The sequence below is a fragment of the Apis florea genome, unplaced genomic scaffold (genome assembly GCF_048593485.1).
Source record: "Apis florea isolate Af1SG1 unplaced genomic scaffold, ASM4859348v1 contig_2293_pilon, whole genome shotgun sequence".
Taxonomy (NCBI): Eukaryota; Metazoa; Arthropoda; class Insecta; order Hymenoptera; family Apidae; genus Apis; species Apis florea.
The window spans coordinates 1,228,625-1,247,991 of NW_028256554.1; the positions used below are offsets into that span (position 1 = coordinate 1,228,625).

Here is a 19,367-nt window from a genome sequence, read left to right on the forward strand (position 1 = left end):
CTCCTTCCAAGATCCCAAGAGAGGAAATCGGATACCGAAGAGAAGAGAGAAGAAGGAGTCGAAGGAGAAAATAACCACTTCGGGACCGGGAAAAAAAAGGAAAGACGAGTGACTGTGATCGCCGCCCGGAAAAAAATATCCGAGCGAGGAGAGAGAGGCTGGTGCGGAACCGAGCTACATGGCTCCGAAAATTATTCCTTCTTTCCACCGTCCACGCGTTCTTTGCTATCCACGTTCGAGCGAACACCACCGGTTCGATCAACCGAAGGGGACCTCTAAATAATTCTCGAATAATTCTTGGATTGATTTTCGTTTCGTCGAGACGAAGAAGAGCGAAGAAGTCCATCCAGATTTCCACTTCCAACCTCCGCGCTGTGTCGAGTGTTAAATCGCATCTTGAACACGATATAACACGAGAGTGGACACGAGTACGGACGACCGTGCGACAAGGGAGAGCGTAAAGGGAGAACACAAAGAAGGAAGAGAGTGCGAAGGCATGACGAGCATGACGAGCATGCGAACGATGCCGCCCGTTTAACGAATCGCCGTTTATAATATTTTATTACACGGTTGGAAAACTGCTCTCTCTACACTGGTCAAAGCTTATGTCACACGGAAGACGAAAGAGGAGAAAAGCGACGAGAGAGAAAGAACGACGTGACACAGTGAAAAAAGAGAGGACGGAAGATCGGGGATGCATGTTCCAGGACAATAATCGTGACAGTAGCGATAATCGTGAAACGTGAGCTTCCTTCGATCTCTTCGAATTGTTAAAGTGATTCAATCTCTCTTTTCGCGTGGTTGGATTGCGAGTCGACTCATCGTCTCTCTCTTCAACGATTTCGATGCTTTGTTTTCGCAAACTAATGTTCACGCTTGTACGAACAGAAACCTTTTCAACGTGCGATCGACGTGCACGCATCACGCTTCTTCGATCACCCCCTTCTCGCCCCCTTTCTTTCGTCTGATTTCGTACATTTCGAAATTCGCGTTCGTCCTTTTCCCATCTCTTTCCGTTCCGTATTATAATATTCGCGCGCGTCGAAATCGAAAACGAAAACAAATCGCGCCCTACGTACGACGATTTTATAACAATAATATAACAAGAACAACAATAATACGATCTACGCCGTATCGATTAAATTAGTCTTCTCTCAGATATATATTTGAATCGACGAGTTGCGATTCCCGCTCGAATCATCCTTCTCCCTCGTAAAAACATCGCACGAGGTTTTTTGCGACGAGCCACGAGGTTTTTCAACCGTCGTTTTTTCAAACGAGACGTCGCGATACCGCGTCGATCGATGCTGAGAAAAAACACAATTTTTCACGACGTAAGACGTAAGGACAAGAAGGCGAATAGGGAGAAAAGAATAACAATACCTCTCTACGCGTGTACTCTCTCCTTCCCTTTGTTCGCGGAAAGGTGTCTGCGTCCGCGTGGGAGCCGTTTCGACGAGGTGGCGCGTTCTTCGTACCAGGCATGCCTTCCGCGTTATCCTGAGCGATTTTTTCCTACTCAGTGGATATAATTATATTTCTAAGAGATAATTATTTAAAGAAGAAGAAGAAGAAGAAGAAGAAGAAAAAAAGATAGATGATTAAAAGAAATATTCTTGTAATATAAAGAGAAAAAGAAAAAAAACATAAGATCCTCTTATTGGGGGATTCTTTATTTGTTGAACTGCCGTCGCTGTTCTTCGTAGTCGTTGACGCGTCGTCGTCCTTGTTGTTATTGTTACACAACCGTTGTTGCACCGTCTCGTGTAATAGTTTCTCGTCGCTGCCATTCTACTACGCCGTTCTCCTCTCGTCTCCCTTGCCTCCGGTGATTGTGTCGTGTGTCGGTGGTTTTCTCCACCGCCCTCCCCTCCCTCCCCCCTCTCTCCAACCCCCCGTCGCCACCCTTCCAAAAAAATATCACACACTCTTTTCTAAACATCGACAAACTTGACCCTTTGCTCGATCCGATCTGCGAGTCCATTTTTTCCCCCCAAAAACAAAATAAAGAAAGAGAGAGAGAGAGAGAGAGAGAGAGAAAGAAAAAGGGAAGAACGTACGAACTCGTCTTTTCGTCTTTGGAAACAAAGAACTCCGAAGTGAAGCATGGTAGTCAAGAACGAGAATACGAGAAATGGGCATGAGCTGGCTCCATTGAACGAGGAACGTCAGGCAGGGCAAAACGTGACAATCGTGGTAACCGGGAATCAAAATGCTGCTGGCAGTCAAGAGACCAAAGAGGAGAACAGGGCGGAATGGAGCGGGAAGATGCAATTTTTCCTCAGTATTATCGGTTACAGCGTGGGACTTGGGAATATATGGAGATTCCCTTACCTGTGCCAACAGAACGGAGGAGGTAAGTAACGTATATATATATATATTCTCATCTCTCTATTAATTTAAATCTCGCCTCCCTGTCACCTTTCTTGTATAAAAAAATAAATAAACAAATAAACAAAGATAGACCGAGGGCGAAAAACCGGAGAATCTTAACGAATCTTAAATTTTGAATTCAAACAACCCGTTTGAAAACGTTTTCCTACGACGAAGAGGAGATGGATCCTAAAGCTGGTCGAGTCGAATGGCCACGTATACGCTATTTTCGGTCACACTGTTCGACCAACCTTCTCCTCCCTCTCCCTCTCGTATGCCCAACCGCTTAAAAATATATATATATATATCTTCAAAGTGTTCTTCACCGTCCTTCGAAATACCAAGGAGTATGCATACGTTGCAAGCCGGTGGACCGACCGTCGTGTCCTCCTCCTTCTCGATTTCTTTTCTCACTTTTCCCCCTCCCCCTCCCCGAAATTACGAAGTACAGAGGGAAACCCGAATAAAATCCTATAAAACGCGCCCTTGAAACTCCCCTCCCTCCCATCCATGATCTTTCTCTATCCACGACCTATACACACACCCCGCCAGACTCGTGGTAACTCGATTACATTCCGATGCGAAAACGAAACGGAAATACGCGTTATATCGCTGGATAGAGATAGGCGCGTGGGTGGATGCGCGAACGAGGGTGAGCCACGAATGAAAATCACGCCGGTAGGCGGTTACGTCACCTACGTAGGAGACCGTAGTTTACGTAGAACATTGGAAACGGGCGAATTTCGTCCCGGGTGGAAGTTTCCATCGTGCCAACACACACACACACACGCATATACAGACACACACACAAAAGGCAAAGAGAGATATCTCTATATGGATATGCCTCTATGCGCAGAAGAGCGGCCGAGTTTTCTTGGCCGCTCGGGTCGCGTTTCTTTTAACGATTTGTATATACCGAGAGGGGGAGGGAGGAGAGGAGGGAAGAGGAGAGGGGGTAGGGGAAGGGAGGGCGAAAACGAGCAAGGACCCTAGCCGACGATTCTCAATGGAAATTTCCTTTTCGCGACGACCGATGTCGAGGCCGGCTGTTCTCGGTCCGACGCGCGTCGATCGATTTTTTAACCGTTTCTATCGCCGGATACGTAACAATTTCGTATCCGCAATCCGGGTTTTATCAATCGGGTTAATATTCCTCTGCCCTCCTCCCGATTAGAAATGTCGAAAGGCGAGCGTGCTCGAAGGTCGGAATGGGAAATTTTTTTGAAACGATTCGACCTTGCCGTGTCCTTGTCCGGGGAAAAAATAAATTGCACACGTATAATAATAACAGGGAGATAATAATAATGCATCAATCTCTCGAAAAGAGATGAGATACTTTCGTTCGCAAAGAATGCACGGAATTTAAAATTTATTTTCGAGATATATATATATATATCAAGTAAAGAGACAAGAGATAGCGTTTAGGAATCGTGTATAATAATATATTCGTCAATTTTGAATTTTTTAACGTGACGTTCGATGAAATAAACACGCGGCTGCCCCGCGCGTAAATAGAAACAGGAATTTCAACCGGCCGATTTATCGGGGTCTCGGAACTCGTACTCGAAACCAGAAGAACGTGAGTAATCGCTTCGATATCGCGACCGAACATGATACCCGATTGATCAATAATTTTTCACGCGTCCACGCTGACTGGCGTACACGATACTTTCGAGTCGACGAACTCGAAAAAAATGAAAGGGCGAAAAAAGAAAGGAAAAGAGGAAAAGGAGGAGGGGAGGGGAAAAAGAAAAGGGGGAGGGGGAGGGAAAGGAACGAGAAGAAAGGAATGCTCGAAACGAAATCGAAGGTGCAAAGTAATAATCTAGGTATGTACCGCTACGTACGTATGTACGCGTCACTCGATCAATACCGAACCAGACACTCCGGCTGCGGCCGTCTCAAACTAGACTACCGTGAAAAAAAAAAGGGGGGGAGAACGGAGAATATTCTGTGAGCAGGGACACGCCGGCGAGCCGTTGCCAAATGGGAAAAGATTAAAAGAGACCGGTTACAGGCATTCATTTCGTAATAAGGGGTGAGAGGGAACAAGAGAGGTGACGGGGAAGGGGGCTAACGAGCGATATTATTTTACAGTAGTGGAGAAAGAATAATAGGGAGGAAATACGGATCCCGTTTGTTGGGAAGCGAAAAGATAGGAGAAAAAAAAAAGAAAAGGAAAGAAAGAACAAGAATGAAATAGACAGGGGTAAAAATGTGTTATGTGCCAAAAATGGTTTTCAGGTGCCTTTCTCATCCCCTTTTTCGTGATGCTAATCCTAGAGGGTGTACCCCTCTTTTTAATCGAGCTGGGTCTCGGTCAACGCATGCGACAGGGCGCCCTTGGTGTATGGAACACGATACATCCATGGTTAGGCGGTATAGGGATAGCATCGTGCATCGTCACCTTCTTCGTAGCACTTTATTACAACGTCATCATTACCTGGTGCTTCTATTATCTTTTCAATTCGCTGGAGGTGAGTTCCTTTCGGTCCCCCCTGACCACCGATCGATTCGATCGATACGTAACGAACGCGTAGATAGAGAGATACACGTTGTCGTTCCGACATCGATCGAAAACGAGGTTGATTGATCGGCGGAATACGAACGGCAACTGGTATAACTGGCGGGAATAGAAGTAGTTTCATAGATCGTTCGACTAACGAATGTGATTTATGTTTCACGCCGCACACGATTAGGCCGTCACGATTAAAGCTGGCGTAAGTACCTGTCGATTTTAATTTTCATCCCGCGAGTCTGGCTTGAAAAGCTAGTAGAGAAAACGGAGTCATGTGATTTTTTTCTTTTTTTTTTTTTTTTTTAATGCGAATATCATTAGACGCTTGCATCCGTGTATTTTCCGCTTATAATGGAAATCCGCGATACGAAATTTGACATTGAACGATCATACGAATCGTTAGGAACCGTTACCATGGGCGAAATGTCCGGAGGTTGATGGGAAGCCGGTCGAGGAATGCGTGAAGAGTTCGGAAACTGCCTATTTTTGGTACAGAACCACTCTGGACGCGGCACCCTCAATCGAGGAAGGATCGAGCGGTCTGAAATGGTGGATCGTCCTTTGTCTACTGTTGAGTTGGATCGTCGTCTTCTTTATCGTGATGAAGGGAATACAATCGTCGGGGAAGGTAAGAGGAATGACAAACATTCAAATCCTTCTCGTCCGTTTTGTTCTTTTCCTCGCGGGGGAGGAGGGGGGGGGGGTCTGCATCTTCTCTGTGCTTCCTCGTTCGAGCAAAGTCGAATAATATTAATATTGTATACCAACACGTTTTTTTTGTTTCTGCTTAATTTAAAGGTGGTATATTTTACATCCATGTTCCCGTATTTGGTGCTTACTATCTTTTTTATTCGTGGAATAACGTTAAAAGGTGCCAGCGCTGGATTGGCCCACATGTACACGCCAAAGGTAAGGTTCGCTTATTCCTCTTTCTTTTCCCACGAGATTTTTTGAGCTTTATTGTAAAAAAAAAAAATGTTCCCTTTTTTATCGACAGATCGAGAAGCTGTTAGAGCCGACGGTGTGGCTCGACGCAGCGACGCAAGTTTTTTATAGTTTCGGACTAGCGTTCGGCTCCCTGATCGCGTTCGGATCTTACAACACTCCAGACAACCACTGCGTCCGGGACGTGATTCTGGTTAGCTGTTGCAACGCCTTCACCGCAATTTACGCGAGTGTCGTGATATTCGCCATTTTAGGCTTTAAGGCGATGACAAATGTCGATAAGTGCCTCGCAGGGTAAATTGTTTTTCAAATCAGATTGATGGATATAATAATAGAAAAAAAAATATCCAAAAGTGTTAATCATCGTTCCAACTTCGATTTCCCTTCTGTTCCAGTAACAAAGACTTACTCGTTCAACACGGATTTGCCTATCAGAATACCACCATGAAGGAATACGAGAGTATTGTAAATAATATCACTGCAACGAACATGAATTTCACCCTTGAAACGTGTAGCCTGAGCGAACAATTGGACAACGTAATTATACGATAAATATCTTCCTTCTAATTCTCTATATAATTATTTTTAAACAAGAAAATCGATTTCAGGCTGCCGAAGGAACGGGATTAGCTTTCATAGTGTTCACACAGGCGATAGTCGAGCTACCAGGCGCTCCTTTCTGGTCCTGTATTTTCTTTCTGATGCTTTTAGCCCTCGGTCTCGGTTCCCAAATCGGTATACTAGAGGGCATGCTGTGCGTCATCTTCGACATAGATCTGTTCAAGAGAATAAAAAAGCAATACATGACAGGTAGGACGATCCATCGGGTGCCTTTTTTTTTTTTTGCTGAAAGAAAGCTATATGTATATATAAAAAAAAGGGGGGGGGTTATAAAACGTTAAAAACATTTTCAATGGTGTTAAACGATCCTTTTTTTCTTAGGGGTAGTTTGCACGGTGTGCTTCTTTGTTGGTTTAATATTCTGTACCGGAGCCGGAGAATATTGGCTAAAGATGTTCGACAGTTTCGCAGGTACCATCGGTCTCGTGATGGTCGCGCTCATGGAAATGATATCCGTCATCTTTGTTTACGGCCACGAAAAGTACGATCGAAATATTTATCTCTCTTTCGTTCAAATAAACGATTCAAGATCGAATTGAGAAAATCCTTTTCTTTCTCAGATTCACGAAAGATATCGAAGAGATGACAGGATACAGACCAGGGGCGTATTGGCAATTCACCTGGCGATTTCTCGCCCCTATAATCATGGTCTGCATCCTTGTCTCCAGTATAATCTCCATGGTTGTGAAGAAGCCTCAATATTCCGCGTGGGATGCGTCACGGGTGAGTAGTGGAAAGTATTATCTCGTGACCCATATATCTCGTTGCCAAAATACCTACGTCACGACCTCGACATTTCTTTCTTTCTTTTTTTTTTTTTTTTTTTTTTCCTTCCTTTGTTTTCAGGGCATAGCTGTACCCACCGCGTATCCCGGCTGGGTGTTGGCTATAGCGGTCGTCATCATTTTTGCGGGCATCGCGCCAATACCGATTGTATTCCTTTTGAGGCGGTTCCAATGCGTCAAGTTGGACGTTGACATTCACCAAGGCAGCATACGACGTATCGATACCACCGTTTCTACCAAAGAAATGATGGGAGATGTCGATGTGAGTAGAGATAAAAAGAAAAAAAAAAAAAAAACAAAAAAAGAAAACTTTCACTCACAACTTTCGATCCTCTTCGTTCTTCGCCTTCGTTCCATCCATCCACTCAACTTGTACACGCGCATTTGCATCAATGTGCTTCTTTTATGTTTCTTTTACGTTTCTGTAATTTAACAATAGAGAGGGAAACTTCTAAATTCTGTAATGTACATCACGAATTACACATATTACGCTCGGTAAATAAAATCATCTCGAGTCAGAAAAATCATCTTACCTTCGCAAATTCAAACAGGATTTGTCTCATTCGTCGTATCGTTTCTTATCATCAATTTTAAGCCAATTTATTACGGATAAAACACGCGAGGCACGTTCATATATGCTTGTTTAGACAACGTAGAGACGTAGTCATCGTAATAGAAGGACAACTTAATTGGCGCACCGAGAGAGAGAGAGAGAGAGAGAAACATGTCACGATTACCCGTGATTAGAGCAAGTCTCAGGTGGGAGTCGGGAAGAAGAATTACATTTACTCAAAGTGCGTCGATTAAGCCTTAAGAATGAGAGCATTTAAGATTTACGTTGGACGTACCTGCAGTTATAGGAAAGCGTCCGTTCTGTGTGCGGTAACGTCGATTAATCGCTTCTTCTATAGCTACCTTACACGTGAGTCCGTAGTATATTATATCGTTTATGGAATGCTCTTAGCTTGATATTATCCTACGCGCTTTGCACCATCGCGAAAAATCTTCGATGATCCATGTTCGAGCACGAGGAGGGAAACGAAGGGAAAGTGTGGAGAGTGTTGCCAACCTTTTCCACGATTCTTACCGAATTTTATCGATTTTACCGACAATTTTCCAAATTTGGCATGTTATCCGTGAAGAAAAAAGAGAAAAAGAGAAAAAAAAGAGGAATCTGGACATTCACATCGGGCAAAAAAAGCTTTCTCGCTTGATATCTCACGAGCACCGCATTTTCACCGATAAAGAAACACGTGCTGATTTGATCTACCACAAATGATCACGCATAGCCTTAGCTCTGATTGTTCGTTCACGATTTCGTTCACGGGTGAACGGCTGTCTATATAGTTAACGAAAATGACGATCGATTTTCAGTTGGACGAGTACCACGACCGCCTCGAAGATTTTCCCGAGGAGGACGAAGACGTGAACAGCGATGACGACAACAACAGTGCCCCGCCGATAACGAAGATCGTCCCTAACAAACTTCAGGGTAAACCGTTCAAAATGGAAGTGATGGACTTTTAAAAGTTGTCAGGTTCGTCGACTTTTGTCGTATCGTTTCACCTTACGTGACGACAGAACATGGAAAGAGGGTTGATCGAACATTCTCGCCCCTTTCGAATTTCGATTCTCAGGAAACGCGTAAGACGATACGAAATAATTGCAGGTACGAATCGACGAATGAGAGAGAGAGAGAGAGAGAGCGAGCGAGAGCGAGAGAGAAAGAGAAAGAGAGAATTGGTGCTTTTCGAGAGCAATACTAAATAACTTCCGTCGAATCCGTGTACACGAATGTGACACGAGATTAGCGTGTACGAAGCAAATAAAAAAGAGGGAGAAAAAGCGGAGAAAACTTAGAAAAATACTCGGTCGATTCTAATCGCATTCGAAATCGCTTCGTCGCGCCTCCGCTTACTTCACTTCGATCGTTCGATCGATTTTATCGAGATCTAAATTAATTTTAACTGACTGAACGTTATCGTGCGACGATCGGTATTTATTTTCGGCTATTTTATTTAATCATTTGATTATAATCGGCATCGCATAGCGAGTAACGAAAGGAGAAAAAAAAGAAAAAAAAAAAAAAAGAAAAAAACAGAATTATGCGCGAACACCCTCTTTACACCAGCAATTGTTACACAATTAGGATTTCCTTCGCAGAGAGAGAGAGAGAGAGATGGAATCGCGTAAAAATAATTAGTCATCTTCCCTCGCGTATTTATAGGGAGAGTGCTACCTGCTTCTATATTCGAATTCGATAAAAAAAAAAAAAAAAAAAAAAAAAAAAAACGGTTGTTTCGTTCTCGATTCTCTAGTTTTACATTTTCAACGACGAAACGGTGGTTAACACGAAACAAGTCGAATGTTCTGACGGAGGCTCGTCCGATTTTACAAAAGAAAAAAGAGAAACGCTCGAGACGTACGTATTATTTCCAATGAAACGTACGATCGATCGTTCGTCTTTGAAAATTTCGATCGATTTCTAGACGGTGCCTACGTTCCTACTGCTTCCAAACCTCAGGGGTGAAAGAGAGAGAGAGAGTGAGGGAGAGAGAGAGAAAGAGTGAGAGGAAGAGAGAGAGAGAAAGAGAGAAGGTTAAAAGTCAAAAGAAAAGATTTGCAAATGTCAAAACGTAACTAGAAATTATATGCCTACTCGCCTAAATAGAAACCGTACGAGTAGGAAATAGTGTATAGGCGGTATCTCTTCTATTGATTATTTCGTATAATAAAACTGTTCCGAATTGTTAGTAAATTCGATTACTTAAAACAGAGGTAGAACCGCGAAATTCCGTCAGATGTCCGAGGCAGGAATGTCGAGACCGGGTCGAAGAATTTTTCAAGATTCGTACTTAAAAAGAGAGAGAGATATAGAGAGAAAGAGAGAAGAAAAAAGGAAGAACCGACAAAAAGGAAATTTATTCGCGACGATTCAAATCTTCAAAATTTAGTTAGCCCGTTTCTGAAAATTGAATCGAAAAATCGATATCGGTCACGCGATCGTTCTTTAGGTAAATTGAGAACGAGAGAAAAAGTGGAGAAAAAGTAGATGGATACGCGTCATTTCGCGTGTCTGTATCGAGTTTCTCGTTTACTCTCGTTATTAGGTGTGATCGATAATGATAGAAGAACAAATATTCCGCGAAGATAAAAGCGGCCCTCGTCCCGTCAAGCGACGAATAAATTCGCTTGACAAGGTCAGTACCTGGCTCGAGAACATCGATAGTAATGCTAAGAAAATGAAAAGAAAAGAGAATACCGATACACTGTTCATCGCGTTGCGCCGCCATCGCGATGCTCGAAATGCTATATTTTTTGCAGCGCGAATGCTCGGATTTACCCTATGCAAGGGTATACCCCGTTCCATTTCTCCTCCTTTCTTTCCGTTCCTCTGTTTTTTTCCAGACAACATACCGAAGCATGATCGCTGCTGCGTTCGTAGACATTTAAATATAGATCGTGTATAGGGTATATTGTATACACAAATATCCAGAACGTTTAAATAAAAGCTTATTTATTGCCGAGTATACTGGACTCTATGCGATATAGAGGAGCATTTATTGACTTCCTTCCTCGCACGTTCCATTCTCCTTTATCAATATTTTTCAATGTCACCACTATGTCATGCACGATAAATTTAGCTATCGAATAAAAAAAAAACAAATGTAATTACATAGATAATAATCAAATATAGATATTGCGAGTTATTGTTACTTGAATAACACCCATTGATTTAACTATATTGTATTAAAATAATGATAATTACTAGCAATTTCAAATAATACAAAGCAAAGAGAATAAAAAAGAAACTGAGAGTTTGAAGTACAACAAAATGTTAAGCGATGACGTCATTCTATAGACAGGAACAAGATAGGAAACACATAGGTAGGAATCAAAAGATAATATGTCTCTACGATAACTGTGTTCGCGTAATTTTATAAAGTTTGAAGTGTGAATGATAAAATAGTTAGTCATTAAAAGTAGATGCTTTACGTGCTCATTACTCGTTCATCCGTCTTACCAACAATATCTTAAATCGCGTAATCTTTTTACTGAAACAATAAATTATCTAAGTGAATACAAATAACAACCGGCTTAATGGCGAAGGTCGCAAATTCTGGTTACGATTTATGCAAACGTATCGTAGAACAGATCGACGATAAACATGACAATAATTTTATAGTTACCTATCAAAATCATTCTTACGATATACACGATTTTCTTTCTTATCATCCTGGAGGGAAAAAAATATTAAGTTGTTTCAAAAATCGAAGCTTAGATAAAGCCTTCAAAGAAAATCCTCATTCGCAAGCGGCGTTTCACCTGTTGGAAGATTATATATTGAAGAATGAAGAAAAATATCAGAAATATGAAGTGAGTATATATAAGGGATTATTTATTAAGATACCTGTTATTGTTTTTAAATTATTTTATCTATTTTATGATTTAAAAATTAATATTCGTGGCAAACATGATTCGACGAGATTTTATAACATTGATGATTGTTATGTTTGTAGAATCTGATTGATTGGGATGAATCTATACTTGGACAAGTAAGCTCGTTAGGTGAAAATTATTGGGAATGGGTTAATTTACCGGTGAATCGAAATATTAGACTTTTCAAGTCAAACTTATTAGAGATTTTAACGATCACTCCTTGGTACATAATTCCGCTTGTATGGATACCGATATGCATCTATTTCTTTTATTCAGGATGGATACAAATTAATTTCAACGATGCTGGTAATAATTTTTTATCTCTATTATTTAATTTTTATTTCTTTTCTTATTTTATTATTGACGTAATATTATTATGGAAAAAAATATTCAAATATTTCATTGTCGATCTATAAAGAGAAATTATTAATTATTAAATATCTATTATAAATATTTTTATTACAATTATAATTATATATAATAACAATTAATAATCTATTATACAATATTATTATTTTTAATAACTATTTATCGATATATTTTATTGAACTTTCAGAACTAACTACCTTATTTGAAATTTTAACTTCTTATATATTTGGTATATTGATATGGACTCTATTCGAATACGTGGTTCATCGTAAAGTTTTTCACTTTAAACCACCTAGTTCTTCAAAATTACTTATTACTTTCCATTTTTTACTCCATGGAATTCACCATAAGGTAAAAATTCATTAAAAATTACTAATTTATTTAGTTGCAAAAAAAAAAAAAAGAAAAAAGCTGATATATCCAAATCATTATAATAATTTCATTTTTTATTTCATAGACACCATTCGATAATAGAAGATTAGTATTTCCTCCTGTACCAGCTTTGCTAATAGCAATATTATTATTTCATATTTATAAGATACTATTTCCTCAAACTTTTTATTTTATTATCGCTGGTACAGCAACAGGTATCGTTGTCAAAATATTTATTAAATTCGATTTGTTATAAATATTGATAATATATGAAATTTAAAAAAAAAAATTATTTTATAGGTTACATGAGTTATGATTTAATACATTATTATATACATCACGGTGCGCCAAAAGCTGGAACATATTTTTATTTATTGAAAAGGATTCATAATTATCATCATTTCTCACACCATGAATTGGGTAATATTGAATTAATTTTTGTTTTCGAAATATTAGACAAATTTACATGTAAAATTATATTCTTTAGGATTTGGTATCAGCAGTAAACTATGGGATTATGTATTCGGAACGACTATTTGTTTACGAAAATTGACAAAACCGATTGAATGGTAAATCGATCAATGAAAAATAATTTATATGTGTATTAAAAATAAAAACTTTTTATAACAAATAAGTACAAAACAAAATAAATAATTGAAATTAATCGATCATTCGATCATAATATAATCGTTCAATACACATTTTAAGTACAAACAAGAAATAAATTATAATATTTATTGTACATAAGATCAAACAATAATTAAATGATTAAAAAAAGTTTTTATAAACGTTACTACAAACCTGAATAAATTAATGCTTTAAGTACGTGAACATATACTTATTTTATATAGATATAATTTGAGCATATCAAATCAATCAATATCAATATCAATGATTAAAAATATAACATTGATATAGATAATTAAATATGATTAATTAAGATTAATAGATAAATAAACGTATTTAAGGTCCTTCAACTTTGATATTTTTTCTACCCATACTTAACTGTGGAAATGTACTCTTATTTGTAGGAGGATTTAATCTAGAAGATAAATTAACAAATGCCTCAAACAAACTAGTCCTATCCATAACATTTACTTCATAATGTTTCAATTTCTCTCTAGTACACCAATTTGCAGCTTTACTTGCTGTATTCTCCAAACTATGAGATTCTTCTTCAGCTTTAGTTCGGTTTCCAACAACAATTACGGTTATTTCTTTTTTATCTTTATTTCTATCAATATCTTTCTTCAAAGGGAAAAGCACATCTAATGATTCAGGTTTTGCAGTATCATATACCAAAATATATCCGTCGGCAAAACCAAGATAATGACGCGGTAATTGCTGATTATTTGAATTATTCTGAAGAGATTCCAATCCAGCGGTATCATAAAATCGTACTTTTTCCTTCGAACCGCGATCCGTTTCTATATTTGCAACATAAATATCCTCGATCGTAGGATGAATTTCCTATTAAATTATAAAATATAATTTTTATATAATGAATAATTTCATTGATAATTAAAATGTGAATTTAAAATTAAAAATTAATAATAATATAGAAATATGTTGTTTCACGGTTGACTGTAGACATAACCTAAATTCTTACCGTTTTGACATTGACATTTCCGTATATAAGCTGTTCTAACAATGCTGTTTTTCCTACGCCTTTCATTCCACAAACAATTACTTTCGTTGTTTTCCCCATATTCAATTTTTTGTTTAAACTGAACTATTGTTTATTTTAGACATTAAAACTTATACTATTTTCAGAAAAATAATTCAAGTCACAGAAGTCAATATTAAATCTAGTAACTGAATGTTGACAAGTTTTTTCTAGGGGAAATACATATGCATTTCCATAAAAAATACCCTATTTTTAAAAAACTTTAAATTTATTTATTGAATAAATATTAATACAATTTGAAAGTATTTTATTTTATTTAATTAAAAAATACTGTTGACAATTCACAAACAATAAACATTATTTATAATATTATAGTTATTTTATTATTTTAAAATAATGTTTTATTATATTATAATTTATAAAACTTTCTTTGAAATATTTCACTTCCATAAAATATTTGACGATAAATATTGACAATTTAATCATGGAATGATTAAGGTAATGTTATTACAAGTAATTATAATTTACAGTATTTTATTTATATTACTGTAAAAATAAAATTTTACGATATACGTAAATTCGATATTAAAATCTTTTTTCCGTCAATTGTTAAATTTTTTTTCATTGTGTATATGTATATATATGTATATATATATATATATATATATATATATATATATATACACAACATATATATGTGTAAAAATATTGTTATATGCATATATATTGTTTGTAATGTATTCTCTTTTGTAAATATTTTACGTTTTTATACGTATAATATTGTCATTTTCTTCATTGAAAACAATCTCTACATGCAATATTAATCTTTTAATGTTTAAATTTTGTACTTTTTTTTTATCAGTACTTGAGATTTCAACAACAATGAATTTCACATGCAATGAATTGTATACACTAATATCATGCATCTTAAATTCATTAAAAATTGCATTTATAAGCAAACATCTTTCCAAGATGTCTGACCTTTTTTAAAAATAGACGAACGAAAGTACATCTTCATCTTAGATCTGATCAATACCACGTTACTTATTTCACGTGGAATTTATTATGATTTATGGTTTAGATACTTCTTTCATTTGTTCCATAGATTTTGTATCTTCAGCCAAAAGAGCATTCAAATCTATATCTTGAAAATTTACAGAATGTTGACTTGAACCTATAATATAAGCACAAAATTATAAGTAAGTTTAAATATTAAAAGATATAAAAAAATATTATAAACAAATGATTATAATATAAACACACCTGCATGTGCAAGAAAAAGATCTTTCAAAAATCCTAATTCTTTTGTAAGCATTTTAATTTTTTCTTCAAGTAATTCATTCTCTGTTTTTAATTGATTTACACGTTCCAATGTTTGTTGGGTACGTAATTTACTTTTAACTCTAGAACGTTTCACTGCCTGTAAAAATATTATAGTATGGAATAAGTATATATGATATATTACTAATGAAATAATTAATTACGTAGTAAGTTACTTGATTATTTCTATCTCTACGTCTTCGATAATCTTCATCATCTTCTTCTTCAGAAATTTGTCTTTTCTTTTTATTTCCAGATGTATTTTCTTTGTTTTTTGGCGCCATCTGTAAAAATTTAAAATTATCTGTAAAAAAATATATTCAATGTTAGAATTATGAATCTTTGATAAAAACATTTAAATATAAAATAAAATGAAATACTGCTATGCTAATTCTAAAAAAATCTATGACTCTTTTATTTATATTTTTGTTTAATAAGTTAATTTAATAAATATATTAAAAATTTATAATTATAAATATATTATAATATATAATATATAATATAAATATATAATTTATAAATATATTAAAATTAAAATCACTTTGTTAATTATTTAAATAATAAAAATAAAATATTTTAGTATGATTTTTATCGTGAAACAAATAAACAAATTCGGAAATTTAGAACATTATTATATTAATTTAGAATTCTCTTTTCTCTATTTCTTATTTTATTATTAATTTTTTAAAAATTAAATAATACTTTAAAAAAAAAATTTTATTTTACGATTATATAAAATTTATTTAAAATTTCTAATGTTATCCAAAGTTCTATTTCTATTTTAATCGTTTGTTAATATTAAAAATATATTTAGTTTAATTCTAATTTTTTCCAATTGTCATATAACATATTATAAATAAAATATTACTATTACTCATTCAAGTTACTCATTTACTTTCTCTTGAATTTTATGTAGTAAACTAACGAATTGTATATACTATATTTATGTATATATAATATATATATACATATGCATGTATGCAAATTAAACAATGCGTCATATAAGCCAATGTTTTTAGAACATATAATAAATTTTAAAGATTTAGAATACTTTAAAATCTTTTCATATGACAAAAAATGTCATATTTCGTATATATTAATTTTGACTTACTTTTATATCTTATGCAGAATTTTAAATTCTTAACTTCATATCACCATAAAAACTTAAAAATTAGAACTTTTATTGCTAATAATCTACCATGTGTGCCACAGTAAAACACAGTTAGGATACGTCATATTGATGATGCAATACTACTAAATGAGACTTGCAAATGATGTACAAGGAAACGTGAACTGCACTCTATCGACATATTTTTGTACTAAATATAATGACTGAATGAATATAGACTTCTTTATCCAATATTTTTTATTATTAAAAACATTTTCATTGTATTGTACTTTACATCTGTGACAATCAGTACATATATATAATGGTCGAAAGTTTTCACTTTTTTATTATTTATTCACTCTCAGAACCACTTTCTCCACTGCCACTGCCAGATTCACTAGCACTGCCACTACCAGATTCACTACCACTGCCACTGGCTGATCTTGATCGTGAAGGAGATCTTGACTTGGATCTAGATTTCGAACTTGATGGAGATCCAGATCGAGATTTAACTGGAGATCCAGAATGAGATCTTGAAGCTGATTTTGATCGTGACCTTGATTTGGAAGAATTTCTGGACTGAGGAGTACCAGATCTTGATCTTGATTTGCTATGCGATCTAGAAGGTGACTGAGATTCAGAACGCGAACGAGAAGCAGATCTCGATTTTGATCGAGATACAGAACGAGATTTTGATCTAGAACCAGATTTTGAACGAGAACGAGATTTTCTACTAGATGCGTGAGAAGATGCTCTTGACGATGCTCTGGATTCAGCCTCATTTTCAGATACTTCTAAAAAAAAAATAAATTATAAAATTATATTTTAAAAATATGTAAAATATGTATAATTAGAATTTTATATATAATATTGCTGACCTCTTTCCTCTTCTGGTTTCTCAGTTTCTTGTTGAGGTTCTTCTTCTTCTTCTTCTTCCTCTTCTTCTTCATCTTCATCTTCTTCTCCTGGTGGTTCTAGTTGTTTTTCTCTATATCTTTGCATTTTAAATTCATTAGCATTAAGTGGTCGATGTCTTACTATTAACCTCGTGTTATTTGGTTGCTGTCCAACTTTTTGTCGACGTTTACTAAGTCGTACTCGCGTTTCCAATTCATTATAATATACCTGTAATATGAACATCAATAAAAATATCTATCTATATTTTATGTTACATATTAGTATATTATATTATATTATATTAATTGAATATAAAACATACTCCATCTTGTCTTATGACAAGAAAATAATTTTCTTCATATCCTTTTGAAGCTTTACTCTTAACATTCCAATTATATTCTCTTGCCATTTTATATTCATATTCTTCATCATCTGCATAATCAATACCTGCTGTAAAATCTCTCCTACGTTTTTCTAATGTTTCTTCCAAAGGTAAGAAATATGCTACAAATTGTTCTCCGCTTTCATCCATAACACCACTAAAATAATACAATTGTTATAATATATTATATATTATAAATTAAAAAATTATAAATTAAATCTAATAGATATAAATTTACCGGATCATAGCTTGTGACATTTCTTCAATTTGAGCTGGTACAGAACGTCCAGTTGGAGCTGGATCTGAATCAAATATAACTTGAGCACAAGGATATTTCCAAAGCTGAAAAAAGATAATAAAAAATATAAATAAAAGTATAAAATTAATAAATTTATATCATATAAAAATATTTAAAATACCTTAAAATCTGGAAATACTGGTAAAATTTCTACAGGTACTACATTTGGTTTACTATAATGCCTTTCAATTGGCTTTTTATTATCTTCAAATGTTTTTTCTATAGCTTTTATTTGACTTTCACGATCCATATATAATGTTTCTTCCTATATAATCATAAAATAAAATTTTATGTATATGCAATAAAAATTTTAATATAAAATAAAAAAAATTATAAAATATTTAAAAAAAACTTACTTTTAAATTTTTCTTAATACTATAACCAACTTTAGCTTCAACTTTATCCACTGTTTGTGGTTGAAATCTAGTTTGTTCTGTAGAAATATATTCAGTACGTCTGAGCCAAGATACACTTCTGGCATGATGTCTAGATCTTTTTGAATCTTGTGGAGTAAGAACATCTTCTTCTAGAAGTTTTTCATCAGCAGGATCTAATTGAGAATTTACATCCCCTGCATATGTATCTTTGTTTATAAGATCAATTTCTACACCTAAATCATGTTCTGTCAATACTTCATATTTATAATTACGTTCAAGTGAAGTTGGATTATATTGAATAAACCTATGAATATTATTCAAATATATATTTTATGCAAAATATTATTAATATTTAAACATGTAATCTTACCGAGTAGATTCAAAAGGATATGTAATAAACTTAGGATCAAATGGTATATCAGGTAATGTATTGCAGTATTTAACTCTACATATTAATTCAGATCTGAAATAAAAATAGTAAAATATTATTACAATAAAAACTACAGGTTATAATTAATTTTTACCTTTTTTCTGCTGGTCTAGCTGTTCGTTTATCTCGTTCAGCTGTATTACCATTAGTTTGAATAGTAGGAGCCATATTAAATTATTATGTAAAACTTAACAATATTTTAACAATATTTTAATATTTTAATCATTACAACAAAATTAGAGAACAAACTTTCAAGATGTATATCACACGATACTTTGTGTATCAAAAACAATTTATGTCACGCCATCTAGTTATAACTAACAATATTTAAATTAAAAGCAACAATTATTTTCTTTCTTTTAATCTTAAAAAACAAAATTTGTATCATTTAATTACTTATATTTATTATCCAATATTTATTAATGTTTATTAATGTCAAAAAATATTATAAAAATTTAATTTTTTATATTGAAAATATTTCCTTAAAGCAAGGTAAAATAGAGTA

General features: G+C 35.0%; 5 protein-coding genes and 2 long non-coding RNA genes across 12 annotated transcripts; 2 read left to right on the forward strand and 5 right to left on the reverse strand.

Annotated features, from left to right (window-relative positions):
• Positions 1-1,994: 1,994 nt before the first annotated feature.
• LOC100869136 (sodium- and chloride-dependent transporter XTRP3) lies at positions 1,995-10,772 on the forward strand. 3 transcript variants are annotated; one of them, XR_015290848.1, is made up of 13 exons: positions 1,995-2,356; positions 4,618-4,850; positions 5,073-5,093; positions 5,295-5,519; positions 5,690-5,800; positions 5,889-6,130; positions 6,232-6,373; positions 6,445-6,646; positions 6,779-6,938; positions 7,018-7,180; positions 7,304-7,504; positions 8,097-8,164; positions 8,617-8,759. XR_015290848.1 is itself a non-coding variant. In XM_086903804.1 (12 exons), exons 1-12 carry the CDS (start codon positions 2,107-2,109, stop codon positions 8,767-8,769), a joined length of 2,103 nt encoding a protein of 700 aa, XP_086759930.1. In that variant the 5' UTR covers positions 1,998-2,106; the 3' UTR covers positions 8,770-10,772. The 3 variants fall into 3 exon arrangements, 2 of the variants coding, with proteins under 2 accessions (XP_086759930.1, XP_086759931.1); XM_086903804.1 differs by lacking the exon at positions 8,097-8,164 and having other exon boundaries at positions 1,998-2,356; positions 8,617-10,772; XM_086903805.1 differs by lacking the exons at positions 5,073-5,093; positions 8,097-8,164 and having other exon boundaries at positions 1,998-2,356; positions 8,617-10,772.
• On the reverse strand, positions 7,517-8,731 carry LOC147658217 (uncharacterized). The gene is made up of 2 exons (XR_015290849.1): positions 8,091-8,731; positions 7,517-7,664 (listed from the first exon to the last, which is right to left on the reverse strand). It is a non-coding gene; the product is annotated as an uncharacterized LOC147658217 (long non-coding RNA).
• Positions 10,773-11,095: 323 nt separating the features above from the next.
• Positions 11,096-13,400, forward strand: Fa2h (Fatty acid 2-hydroxylase). Its single transcript, XM_086903807.1, has 6 exons — positions 11,096-11,619; positions 11,763-11,988; positions 12,239-12,402; positions 12,509-12,638; positions 12,724-12,843; positions 12,911-13,400. Exons 1-6 carry the CDS (start codon positions 11,344-11,346, stop codon positions 12,994-12,996), a joined length of 1,002 nt encoding a protein of 333 aa, XP_086759933.1. The 5' UTR covers positions 11,096-11,343; the 3' UTR covers positions 12,997-13,400.
• On the reverse strand, positions 11,341-11,793 carry LOC147658218 (uncharacterized). Its single transcript, XR_015290850.1, has 2 exons — positions 11,654-11,793; positions 11,341-11,568 (listed from the first exon to the last, which is right to left on the reverse strand). It is a non-coding gene; the product is annotated as an uncharacterized LOC147658218 (long non-coding RNA).
• kappaB-Ras (NFKB inhibitor interacting Ras like 1) lies at positions 13,145-14,248 on the reverse strand. Its single transcript, XM_003689930.4, has 2 exons — positions 14,033-14,248; positions 13,145-13,893 (listed from the first exon to the last, which is right to left on the reverse strand). Exons 1-2 carry the CDS (start codon positions 14,129-14,131, stop codon positions 13,387-13,389), a joined length of 606 nt encoding a protein of 201 aa, XP_003689978.1. The 5' UTR covers positions 14,132-14,248; the 3' UTR covers positions 13,145-13,386.
• Positions 14,249-14,345: 97 nt separating this feature from the next.
• Irbp18 (Inverted repeat binding protein 18 kDa) lies at positions 14,346-16,648 on the reverse strand. Of its 3 annotated transcripts, none has more exons than XM_086903808.1 (4): positions 16,569-16,648; positions 15,547-15,654; positions 15,314-15,470; positions 14,346-15,224 (listed from the first exon to the last, which is right to left on the reverse strand). In XM_086903808.1, the coding sequence occupies exons 1-4, from the start codon at positions 16,569-16,571 to the stop codon at positions 15,121-15,123; spliced, it is 372 nt and encodes a 123-aa protein (XP_086759934.1). In that variant the 5' UTR covers positions 16,572-16,648; the 3' UTR covers positions 14,346-15,120. The 3 variants fall into 3 exon arrangements, with proteins under 3 accessions (XP_086759934.1, XP_031772409.1, XP_003690050.1); XM_031916549.2 differs by having other exon boundaries at positions 15,547-15,674; positions 16,482-16,630; XM_003690002.4 differs by having other exon boundaries at positions 16,482-16,626.
• Positions 16,649-16,721: 73 nt separating this feature from the next.
• Positions 16,722-19,351, reverse strand: atms (RNA polymerase II-associated factor 1-like protein antimeros). 2 transcript variants are annotated; one of them, XM_003689926.4, is made up of 8 exons: positions 18,957-19,351; positions 18,803-18,895; positions 18,412-18,736; positions 18,177-18,320; positions 17,996-18,099; positions 17,698-17,914; positions 17,357-17,603; positions 16,722-17,272 (listed from the first exon to the last, which is right to left on the reverse strand). In XM_003689926.4, the coding sequence occupies exons 1-8, from the start codon at positions 19,028-19,030 to the stop codon at positions 16,830-16,832; spliced, it is 1,647 nt and encodes a 548-aa protein (XP_003689974.1). In that variant the 5' UTR covers positions 19,031-19,351; the 3' UTR covers positions 16,722-16,829. The 2 variants fall into 2 exon arrangements, with proteins under 2 accessions (XP_003689974.1, XP_012341260.1); XM_012485806.3 differs by having other exon boundaries at positions 16,722-17,269; positions 18,957-19,167.
• Between the last annotated feature and the right edge of the window lie 16 nt (positions 19,352-19,367).